Source organism: Oncorhynchus masou, chromosome 5 (assembly GCF_036934945.1).
Source record: "Oncorhynchus masou masou isolate Uvic2021 chromosome 5, UVic_Omas_1.1, whole genome shotgun sequence".
Lineage (NCBI taxonomy): Eukaryota > Metazoa > Chordata > Actinopteri > Salmoniformes > Salmonidae > Oncorhynchus > Oncorhynchus masou.
Genome location: NC_088216.1, coordinates 36457861 through 36470467, shown reverse-complemented (window position 1 = coordinate 36470467; position 12607 = coordinate 36457861). Strand labels below are relative to the sequence as shown.

General features: G+C 40.7%; 1 protein-coding gene across 2 annotated transcripts in view; it reads right to left on the bottom strand.

Annotated features, from left to right (window-relative positions):
* Window positions 1-11201, bottom strand: part of mtss1 (MTSS I-BAR domain containing 1) — a 115169-nt gene extending 103968 nt beyond the window's left edge. Inside the window, exons 1-2 of one of the 2 annotated variants that reach the window (XM_064965465.1) lie at window positions 10980-11201; window positions 10384-10493 (exon numbers count right to left, since the gene is read on the bottom strand). In XM_064965465.1, coding sequence (XP_064821537.1) covers window positions 10384-10455 — 72 coding nt within the window. In that variant the 5' untranslated portion in view covers window positions 10456-10493; window positions 10980-11201. Of the gene's footprint in view, window positions 1-10383 lie in introns of both variants that reach the window. The other variant, XM_064965464.1, reaches the window with a different exon arrangement.
* Between the last annotated feature and the right edge of the window lie 1406 nt (window positions 11202-12607).

Below are 12607 nucleotides of genomic sequence, written 5' to 3'. Positions count from 1 at the left end.
CTGGTGCGGTTGGCCCTGGGTTCCTCCTAATGCAAGACAATGCTAGACCTCATGTGGCTGGAGTGTGTCAGCAGTTCCTGCAAGAGGAAGGCATTGATGCTATGGACTGGCCCGCCCGTTCCCCAGACCTGAATCCAATTGAGCACATCTGGGACATCATGTCTCGCTCCATCCACCAACGCCACGTTGTACCACAGACTGTCCAGGAGTTGGCGGATGCTTTAGTCCAGGTCTGGGAGGAGATCCCTCAGGAGACACCTCCATGGGTTGATAAATTTGATTTCCATTGATAATTTGTGTGATTTTGTTGTCAGCAAGAAAAAAGTATATTAAATAAAAATATTTAATTCATTCAGATCTAGGATGTGTTATTTTAGTGTTACCTTTATTTTTTGAGCAGTGTATATATTTTTTAAATTACAAAAATGTTTACAAAATGTATGTCACATGCACCGAATACAAAAGGTGTAGTAGGCCTAAAAGTGAAATGCTTACTTACAAGCCCTTAAATTAAGTTAAGAAAAATAAGTGTTGAAGTCGGAAGTTTACATTCACTTATGGAGTCATTCAAACTCGTTTTTTCAACCACTAAAAATGTATTGTTAACAAACTATCGTTCGCCAAGTCGGTTAGGACATCTACTTTGTGCGTTTCCAACAATTGTTTACAGACAGATTTCACTTATAATTCACTGTATCACAATTCAAGTGGGTCAGAAGTTTACATACACTAAGTTGACTGCGCCTTTATACAGCCTGGAAATTACAGAAAATGTCATGGCTTTAGAAGCTTCTGATAGGCTAAAGATAATACAGAGAGAAAAAAACATGCGTATGTGTGTTCCATCTTTGAAATGCAAGAGAAAGGCCAAAATGTAATATTCCAGGTTAGGAGTAATTTAGATTTTGGCCACTACAGCAATGTGCAAAGTTTTAGACTGATTCAATAAACCATTGCATTTCTGTTCAAAATGTTGTATCAACACTGCCCAAATGTACCCAATTGGTTTATTAATACATTTAAGTTCCTAAATGTGCACTCTCCTCAAACAAAAGCATGGTATTATTTCACTGTAATAGCTACTGTAAATTGGACAGTGCAGTTAAATTAACAAGAATTTAAGCTTTCTGCCCATATCAGACATGTCCATTTCCTGGGTAACGTTCTTTTTATTTACAACCTCATGCTAATCACATCAGCCTACGTTAGCGCAACCATCCTGTGGTGTAGGGGCGGAGACACCGATCCCGTAGATGTTATCAAGATGGTGATAAAGACAAACATCAGCTCCCACATGAATCAAATCAAAGTTTGTCACGTGCTTATTGTTCACCTTTTATACACTAGGTAAGTAAAGAAATAAAAACAATAAAAAAAATATAATTTGAGTCAATTGGAGGTGTCCCTGTGGATGTATTTCAAGGCCTACCTTCAAACTCAGTGCCTTGTTGCTTGACATCATGGGAAAATCAAAAGAAATCAGCCAAGACCTCAGAAAAAAAATTGTAGACCTTCACAAGTCTGGTTCATCCTTGGGAGCAATTTCCAAATGCCTGAAGGTCCAACGTTCATCTGTACTAACAATAGTACGCAAGTATAAACACCATGGGACCACGCAGGCATCATACCGCTTAGCAAGGAGATTCATTCGGTCTCCTAGAGATGAATGTACTTTGGAGTGGAAAGCACAAATCAATCCCAGAACAACAGCAAAGGACCTTGTGAGGATGCTGGAGGAAATAATTTCAAAGGTATCTATATCCACAGTAAAAACAAGTCCTATATCGACAACCTGAAAGGCCGCTCAGCAAGGAAGATGCCACTGCTCCAAAACTAGACTACGTTTGGGACTGCACATGGGGACAAAGATCATACTTTTTTGAGAAATGTCCTCTGGTCTGATGAACCAAAAATAAACTGTTTGGCCATAATGACTAGAGGTCGACCGATTAATCGGAATGGCCGATTCATTAGGGCCGATTTCAAGTTTTCAGGGGCAGAAAGACAGATTTTCACCTCATCAGCTCGGGGGATCCAATCTCGCAAACTTACAGTTAACTAGTAAAACACAATAACGACCTGCCTCTCGTTGCACTCCACAAAGAGACTGCCTATTACACTAATGCAGTACGCCAAGGTAAGTTGCTAGCTAGCATTAAACTTATCTTATAAAAAACAATCAATCATAATCACTAGTTAACTACACATTGTTGATGATATTACTAGATATTATTAAGCGTGTCCTGCGTTGCATATAATCTGACTGAGCATACAAGTATCTGACTGAGCGGTGGTAGGCAGAAGCAGGCACGTAAACATTCATTCAAACATAACTTGAGTTCTGCAAGCAGCTCTTCGTTGTGCGTCAAACATTGCGCTGTTTATGACTTCAAGCCTTTCCACCCCCGAGATGAGGCTGGTGTAACCGAAGTGAAATGGCTAGCTAGTTAGCGCGCGCTAACTAGAGGGACGGAAGCTATACTGTTACACTGACAATACTAAAGTGCCTATAAGAACATCTAATAGTCAAAGGTTAACGAAATACAAATGGTAAAACATCTTACCTGGGAATATTGAAGACTCATGTTAAAAAGGAACCACCAGCATTCATAGGTTCTCATGTTCTGAGCAAGGAACTGAAACATTAGCTTTCTTACATAGCACATATTGCACTTTTACTTTCTCTCCAACACTTTGTTTTTGCATTATTTAAACCAAATTGAACATGTTTCATTATTTACTTCAGGTGAAATTGATTTTATTGATGTATTATATCAAGTTAAAATAAGTGTTCATTCAGTATTGTTGTAATTGTTATTATTACAAATAAATAAATATACATTTTAATTGACTGATTAACTGGTATCGGCTTTTTTGGTCTCCCAATAAACCCGTATCGGCATTGAAAAATCCTAATCGGAGGTGAAAATAGTGCCCCCTACCCTAATGAAGTCAAACCATTTAAATTTAAAAGGCAATGCTACCAAATGCTAATTGAGTGCATGTAAACTTCTGACCCACTGGGAATGTGTTTCACTTCTTCAATATAGGGGGCGCTCTTTTAATTTTTGGATGAAAAAACGTTACGTTTAAAACAAGATATTTTGTCACGAAAAGATGCTCGACTATGCATATAATTGACAGCTTTGGAAAGAAAACACTGACGTTTCCAAAACTGCAAAGATAATGTCTGCGAGTGCCACAGAACTAATGCCACAGGCGAAACCAAGATGAAATTTCATACAGGAAATGCCCCAGATTTTGAATGCGCTGTGTTCCAATGTCTCCTTATATGGCTGTGAATGCACCAGGAATGAGCCTACACTTTCTGTCGTTTCCCCAAGGTGTCTGCAGCATTGTGACGTATTTGTACTTCATTGGAAGATTGACCATAAGAGACTACATTTACCAGGTGTCCGCTTGGTGTCCTCCGTCGAAATTATTGCACAAGCTCCAGCTGCGTGCACTTTTCCATTTGGTTCAGAGGAGAAAGGCAACTGCCACAAATGATTTATCATTGAATAGATATGCGAAGAACACCTTGAGGATTGATTCTAAACAACGTTTGCCATGTTTGTCGATATTATGGAGTTAATTTGGAAAAAAGTTCAGCATTGTAATGACTGAATTTTCGGGGTTTTTTCTTAGCCAAATGTGATGAACAAAACAGAGCGATTTCTCCTACACAAATAATCTTTTTGGAAAAACAGAACATTTGCTATCTAACTGAGAGTCTCCTCATTGAAAACATCCAAAGTTCTTCAAAGGTAAATTATTTTATTTGTTGAATGCTTTTCTTGTTTTTGTGAAAATGTTGCCTGCTGAGTGCTAGGCTTAATGCTATGCTAGCTATCAATACTCTTACACAAATGCTTGTGTAGCTATGGTTGAAAAGCATATTTTGAAAGTCTGAGATGACAGTGTTGTTAAAAGGCTAAGCTTGTGAGCCAATATATTTATTTCATTTCATTTTATTTGCGATTTTCATGAATAGTTAACGTTGCGTTATGCTAATGAGCTTGAGGCTATGATTACGCTCCCGGATACGGGATTGCTCGACGCTAGAGTTTAAATAAATACAAGCTGAAATTAAAAACTCACTATTATTCTGACATTTCACATTCTTAAAGATAGGGCTGTCTGCTGCCCCCTTTGGAGTAATTGCGTGCCCATATTAAACAGAAAAAAATCTTTCAAAAATTGCTAATATATGCATATAAAAAATATTATTGAATAGAAAACACTCTAAAGTTTCTAAAACCGTTGAAATTATGTCTGTATGTAAGCATAACTCTCAGGGCAGTCATTCTCCCAAACTCTCTCTTGTCATCATAAAAGTTGGCCCAACTTTGACGTCATCGCCCCCACCCTTCCCAAGCGCCTACAGACCTGGGAACAGTTTCCCACTTGACTTTTGGCTGCATTTCAACCGAAATATGCCGTGTTTGATAACCGAAAGACAGACTTCACAACTAAACAATGTTTTTGGTGAGTATAATTCCTTCCAGGTCTTCTGATGGAAGAACAGCAAAGGTAAGGGAATATTTGTGTGTTAAATTTGGGTTTCTGTGGACTCCAAGATAGAGGAGCCATCATGCTTATTTCTGAGCACCGACTCATATTATAGCCTAGTGAACGAATTCTGTAACGTTAAAAATAAATGTAACACAGAGATTGCATTTAGAAGAAGTGTATCTTTCTATATATATGTAGAACATGCATATTTAGTTAAAGTTTATGATGTGTATTGCTTGTTATCTGCCGGAGCTATCGTCATTTCTCCGGACATTTGAGTAGCATTTTTTGAACAATGCGTAATTGTAAACAGAGATTTATGGATATATATAGCATATTATTGAAAAAACATAAATGTACTGTGTAACATGTTATATTACTGTCATCTGATGAAGATTTCAAAAGGTTAGTGATTTATTTTTCTTTTAATCCTGCGTTTGTTGATTGCATATTTTGTTCAACTTGGCTATGCAAATTAGCTGTGTCTTTGGTGGTGGTTTGACATAAATATGTGCTATGTTTTCGCCGTAAAACATTTTAGAAATCTGACTTGCTGGGTAGATAAACAAGGTGTTTATCTTTCATTTAAGCTATTGGACTTGTTAATGTGTGGAGGTTAAATATTTTTAAGAATATTTTTTGCGTTCCATGCGCCACATTCCAGCTGAGGGTGTTAGGGAAAGTTCCCAAATGGGGATCAACATGTGATGATCCTAACTGACCTAAGACCGGGAATTGTTTCTAGGATTAAATGTCAGGAATTGTGAAAAACTGAGTTGAAATATATTTGTCTGAGGTGTATGTAAACGTCCAACTTCAACTGGCCAAAATGTTGAAGCTGCCGTCTTTGATTCATTTTTTCTCAAATATATTTGACATTTGTATCTATGTGAACAATCCTTCCTCAAGTCCCATTCTATGGATTCAATTTCATGACAGTCCAAAAATATCGGTCCTTTGTTGTCATTTTGTGAGGAATTACACATCATTCCTTCGTACCCTGGCTTGAAGTTCATCAGATATAGCTTTGGCCTACAAATGTGTATGTGGAATGTCCAGGGAAGGGCAGCTTGAGGATCAATCAGGAAACTGCTATTAGGCTATTTCTCACAACCATTGATTTAGTCTACGGTCTCTGTTGGGGCCGTGTAGAAATGCTGTATCCCTTACAATGCCTAACCCCTCCATTGCCTACACTGATTGGGAATAACCTCGGGGCGTGAATGCTTATTGATATCTGGCTCGTCGATATTGGAAATGACGTGAGGCTGCAACACTACTTATACCAAGGTAGGCACATTCCTTGAGTGTTTCACCCCCCCCCCCCAAAAAAAACTTGGCATGTCAGTTTTAAGAATTTGTTCTTATTTTCAATGACGACCAAGGAACAGTGGGTTAACGGCCTTGTTCAGGGGCAGAACGTCAGATTTGTACCGTGTCAGCTCGGGTATTCTAACTTGTTTGCTCATGTATTGCATGCTGAAGGTGCTCCTGCTTAAGTCGTGAAGTTTATTTCTTTAGTCTTTCAGTCGCAAATTGACTTTCATGTTGCACAAGACACCGGTATGAAATTGTATATGGTTATTTTATTTAAGAATAATGGTGGAACACTGATAAATGTCATTTTATAACATGCGCTAATCAAGTGGCGACCTGGACTATTTGGAACCCCCCCTATTTTTACGCTACTGCTTATCTATGCATTACCTCTACCTACATGTACATTTTGCCTCGACGAACCTGTGCCCCCCACACATTGACTCTGTACCGGTACTCTCTGCATATAGCCTTGCTACTGTTGTAGCAGGCTTAAGTTATTTTACTTGAAGTTGGAGGTTTACATACACCTTAGCCAAATACATTTAAACTCAGTCGTTCACAATTCCTGACATTTAATCCCAGTAAAAACATCCCTGTTTTAGGTCAGTTAGGATCACCACTTTTAATTTTAAGAATGTGAAATGTCAGAATAATAGTGAGTGATTTATTTCAGCTTTTATTTCTTTCCTCACATTCCCAGTGGGTCAGAAGTTCACATACACTAAATTAGTATTTGGTAGCATTGCCTTTAAATTATTTAACTTGGGTCAAGCGTTTCAGGTTGCCTTACACAAAATTCCCACATAAAGTTGTGTATTTTGTCCCATTCCTCCTGACAGAGCTGGTGTAACTGAGTCAGGTTTGTAGGCCTCCTTGCTCGCAAACGCTTTTTCAGTTCTGCCCATCATTTTCTATATGATTGAGGTCAGGGCTTTGTAATGGCCACTCCAATACGTTGACTTTGTTGTCCTTAAGCCATTTTGCCACAACTTTGGAAGTATGCTTGGAATCATTGTCCATTTGGAAGACACATTTGCAACCAAGCTTTAACTTCCTGACTGATGTCTTGAGATGTTGCTTCAATATATCCACATAATTGTCCTGCCTCATGATGCCTTGAACATTATAAGTTTATTTTGCCCTTCCGCGTCACTTTTTTATGGAGCCACTTAGGGGTCATGGTGGGGGGGCAGCCAAGTTAATCCATTCAGTTGTCACATAACGCCACAGACGTCTCAAGTTTTGAATGAACATGCAATTGGCATGTTGAATGCAGGAATGTCCCCCCAGAGCTGTTTGCCAGATAATGTAATGTTCATTTATCTACCAGAAGCCGCTTGCCAATGCCATTTTAGAGAATTTGCCAGTACATCCAACCAGCCCCACAACCAGAATGATCGGTAAGCTGCTCTGACAGCTGATGCTTAAAGTTAGTTAAGGAGATATGACTCCAGCTTCAGTGATTGTTTCATTTTGTTCTGGAAGGAAAGGTGGCCAAAGGAGCTGGCTTTGGGGATGACCAGTGAAATATTCCTGCTGGAGCGCGTGATACGGGTGGGTGCTGCTATCGTGACCAGTGAGCTGAGATAAAGCGGGGCATTAACTAGCAAAAACTTATATTACCTGGAGCCAGTGGGTTGCTACAAATATGAAGCAAGGGCCAGCCAACGAGAGCGTACAGGTCGCAGTGGTGGGTAGTATATGGGGCTTTGGTGACAAAACGGATGGCACTGTGATAGACTGCATCCAATTTGTTGAGTAGGGTGTTGGAGGCTATTTTATAGATGACATCACCGAAGTCGAGGATCGGGAGGATGGTCAGTGTTACGAGGGTATGTTAAGCAGCATAAGTGAAGGATGCTTTGTTGCGAAATAGAAAGCCGATTCTAGATTTAAATTTTGGATTGGAGATGCTTAATGTGAGCCTGGAAGGAGAGTTTACAGTCTAACCAGACACCTAGGTATTTGTAGTTGTCCACATATTGTAAGTCAGAACCGTCCAGAGTAGTGATGCTGGATGGGCAGCAGGTGCGGGCAGCGATCGGTTGACGAGCATGCATTTAGATTTACTTGCATTTAAGAGCAGTTGGAGGCCACAGAAGGAGAGTTGTATGGCATTGAAGCTCGTCTGGAGGTTTTTAACACAGTGTCCAAAAGGCCAGATGTATACAGAATGGTGTCATCGGCGTAGAGGTGGATCAGAGAATCACCAGCAGCAAGAGCGACATCATTGATGTATATACAGAGAAAAGAACCCTGTGGCACCCCCATAAAGACTGCCAGAGGTCCGGACAACAGGCCCTCCGATTTGACACACTAAACTGTCTGAGAAGTAGTTGGTGAACCAGGAGAGGCAGTCATTTGAGAAACCAAGGCTGTTGAGTCTGCCGATAAGAATATGGTGATTGACAGAGTCGAAAGCCTTGGCCAGGTCGATGAAGACGGCTGCACAGTACTGTCTTTTATCGATGGTGGTTATGATATTGTTTAGGACCTTGAGCGTGGCTGAGGTGCACCCATGACCAGCTCGGAAACCAGATTGCATAGCGCAGAAGGTACGGTGTGATTCGAAATGGTCAGTGATCTGTTTATTAACCTGGCTTTCGAAGACTTTAGAAAGGCAAGGCAGGATAGATATAGGTCTATAACAGTTTGGGTCTAGAGTGTCTCCCCCGTTGAAGAGGGGAATGACCGCGGCAGCTTTCCAATCTTTAGGGATCTCAGACAAAACGAAAGAGGTTGAACAAGCAAGTAATAGGGGTTGCAACAATTGCAATGGATCATTTTACAAAGAAAGGGTCCAGATTGTCTAGCCTAGCTGATTTGTAGTGGTCTAGATTTTGCAGCTCTTTCAGAACATTAGGATTTGGGTGAAGGAGAAGCATGGGGGTGCTTCGGCAATTGCTGTGGGGGGTACAGAGCTGTTGGCCGGGGTAGAGGTAGCCAGGTGGAAAGCATGTCCAGCCGTAGAAAAATGCTTATTGAAATTCTCAATTATCATGGATTTATCGGTGGTGACAGTGTTTCCTAGCCTCAGTGCAGTGGGCAGCTGGGAGGAGGTGCTCTTATTCTCCATGGACTTTAAGTGTTGGCATCGAGCAAACAGTAGATTTTTTAAAATTTATTTAACTAGGCAAGTCAGTTAAGAACAAATTCTTATTTTCAATGACGGCCTAGGAAGTGGGTTAACTGCCTGTTCAGATGGGGAAGCTGTGGGGCAAAAAGGCCTTGGCCCAACCTGAAATAGCCTACTCAATTTACCTCGAAATTAACCCTTTAATTAAAAAAAGGACATTGGTTGCAATCACAGTATCGTGCCCAGGGTAGATCTATAAATTTCATCCAAGGATATAGGCCTAGGTGCTTGTAAGTAAATTAAATATGAATATGAGGGGAATATATGGCCTTATGGTGGGGATGCCATGCTGGTAATTTGCTGGTTGCTGCTGCCACATGCAATGTGCCAATGTCAGTTGGGTGCTGCTGCCACATGCAATGTGCCAATGTCAGCTGCCAATCAGGATAACAGTCACTGACATTGGGTGACTTCATGGCCTTAATTACCTTAATTTATGACCAAAGATAAAGACAGCATTTGGGCTCTTTTTATTGAAGTAGATATTTCAGGAAAAGTTTGGTCTACTGTAACCCCCTCCCCAATAGTATTGTTCAGACAAGAGTGGCCTTGTGCATTTTACAATGACCAATTTCCTGCTCACCTGTGCACAATCGAATGGAAACAATTCAGAAGTGAGTGAGTGCTATTGGTGTTCAGTCACACGGATTTGCGATAGATTCAACAAATACATGGGGAGATTTATAATTCAGCTTGTTAACGTTCATAGTTAGTAGAACATCTGACCAGGGGCTACAGGTAAAATGGATGGCCCTGTTTGATCTCCTCCAGCTTGGGTTAGCTAGCCAGCTAACATCAAAGCAAGTAGAGTTGGTATACCAGCAAGTTGGCTAACATTAGTTAGCCTGTTGCATTTGTTTTAGCTTGGTAAAATTAGTTTTATATTGGATATTCAATTATCCAATCAATAACTACTGAACCAAGCATGCCGTGACTATGAAAACGGTATATTCAGAATCAGGGGTGGATGGAGAACAATCCACGCCTTCTAACGTTCTATTATTCTGCCACCCCCCAACAAAACAAATTGTACATACTGCAGCTTAAACCAATGCGTGACATGACTATGAAAATGAGATATTCTGAACCAGGGGAGGATAGAAGAGGGGGTTCTCCATTCACCCCAAATTCAGAAAATACCATGTTCATAGTCATGCCATGCTGAGTAAATAGCTATTGATGAGTGAAAACCAAATGTCCACCGAAATTCTTATACAAAACAAATTTTACCTCGGTATTCATTTTGCCAACCCAAAGTGTGACTGAGGCAAGCCGTAAAAACGTGGCAAACTGCAAATAACTTAGCTCGATAGCTACTACTTTAAGTGTCTCACCAGATAACCTTTAAACATCCATTTGAGTTATATCTACTGTACTAAGAATGTTCTTTAACCAATGTGAACTTCTCTTACCTTCATGTCGTTCATGATGATCTGGAAGAGCCCTCCCAGAGCGCTGCATTCCTTTTCAATACCCGAATCCATTTTCCAAGTCGAAAAACTACTAACAGTAGTAGCTAGATCTTAAGTTAAAAGTAATGCGTGTATAAATATATGTTGAGGGAAACCCCAACGTGCAAAGTGTAATTGGACCAAAAACAGAGCCCGATCGAGACAACTATATTTCAAAGTAACTACCTAACGTTAGTTATTTGGAGAGTAAAACAAAAATCGGGGGGGGGGCAATACATAGCTCGCTATATGGAATAGTAATACCACATACTGTCTGTTAACTGTCCTTGCAATACTGCTCCAGTCAGACTCAGTGTGGTAGGCTAGCTAGCTAACTAGCCAGCCAACTTGATACACCTCCAAGAAAACATGGCATGGTTGAGTAACGCCCGGTAGCTCGAATGGAAAGTCCGTCGAATTGACCTGATATTACTGTATCCAAACCTATAACTACCACACAGCCAAATAGGCAATGCGGCTGGCTAGCAATACCTTACTAGCGACCTGATAGCTAAAGCGCGGGCAGGTAACTGGCAGATTCTTGATAAATTACTTACTAGTCAGCGAATAATATTTATTTTAAAATCATATTTCAGTTCCCCATGGTCCGGTGAAAATGACTCCTCTTATTCCTATGCGTTTTCAGGTTGTTTGCACATGTGTCATGGCCTTTCACCCAACTAACTATTCGATGAGAATCCACGTATCGTTTTGAGTTTGCTTGCCTTGCGTGTGTTGCTACCACCGTACGCTCAATATTCCCTCTTCGTCTTCTTCTTCTTCTTCTTCAGTGGGGTTTGTCCGCGGTTGGCATCGAACGTTATGATGCATTATCGCCACCTACTGTACTGGAGCGTGGGCCAGAGACGGAGAAACAAAAATCTACCTGCCAGCCACGTTGCTCTTAAAAAAGATAACACAATATTTGAGACTATATCTAAAATACTCTTTAAACTATGCTAGATCTCAGCCTCTCTCTTTCAAGGCTCCCGAGTGGCACAGCTGTCTAAGGCACTGCATCTCAGCGTGTAAGGCATCACTACAGACACCCTGGTTTGAATCCAGTTAAATCTAGTTTAATCTAGTTAAATAAAGGTTCAATTAAATGTTTAAAAAGCAACTTTGACACTGCCCATACTGTAGCAATACATGCTCCACTGTTTCTGTTTCCTGCCAATAATCACACTTTCCTGTCGGATGCATTCCTATCACATTTAAGACCTTATTCAATTGGCTGTGTCCCACCGTTAATCTTGTAAAAAATAGCCTCCTCTCTTCTGTCCCTTCCTGCTGTCCTCCCCCGACTTTTGTCTGTACTTTAAATAAATGCCTTCCCTTATTTTCTCTATTCCACTTCTCCTGCCATCTCTGCACCATCACTGTCCATATCAGGCTTTTTGCCTCTGCCTTGCTCATTGACACTACAAAATCAACATCCCCACGGCTAAGTGCTTGTTTAGCCAGTACATCAACTGCCTCGTTCACCTCCAACCCCGCATGAGCTAGTACCCAAGTAAATCTTAACTGTATACCCATCTGTCTAATCCTGCGATGGGTTTGTAGCCCGTCATAAAGCAGGTTCTGTCTGCTACAGTTGAAGTCGAAAGTTTACAAACACATAGGTTGGAGTCACTAAATCTCGTTTTTTCAACCCGTGAATGTATTTCAAGGCCTACCTTCAAACTCAGTGCCTCTTTGCTTGACATCATGGGAAAATCAAAAAAAAATCTGTCAAAACTTCAGAAAAAACACCGTAGGACCACCGTAGGACCACCGTAGGACCACCGTAGGACCACGCAGCCGTGATACCACTCAGGAAGGAGATGCGTTCTGTCTCCTAGACATGAACGTACTTTGGTGAAAAAAGTACAAATCAGTCCCAGAACAACAGCAAAGGATCTTGTGAAGATGCTGGAGGAAACAGGTAAAAAAAAACAACATCTATATCCACAGTAAAACTAGTCCTATATCGACATAACCTGAAAGGCCGCTCAACAAGGAAGAAGCTTACTGCTCCAAAAACTCCATTAAAAAAGGCCAGACTACGGTTTGCAACTGCACATGGGGACAAAGATCATACTTTTTGGAGAAATGTCCTCTGGTCTGATGAAACAAAAATATAACTGTTTTGCCATAATGACCAACGTTATGTTAGGAGGAAAAAGGGGAGTTTTGCAAGCCGAAG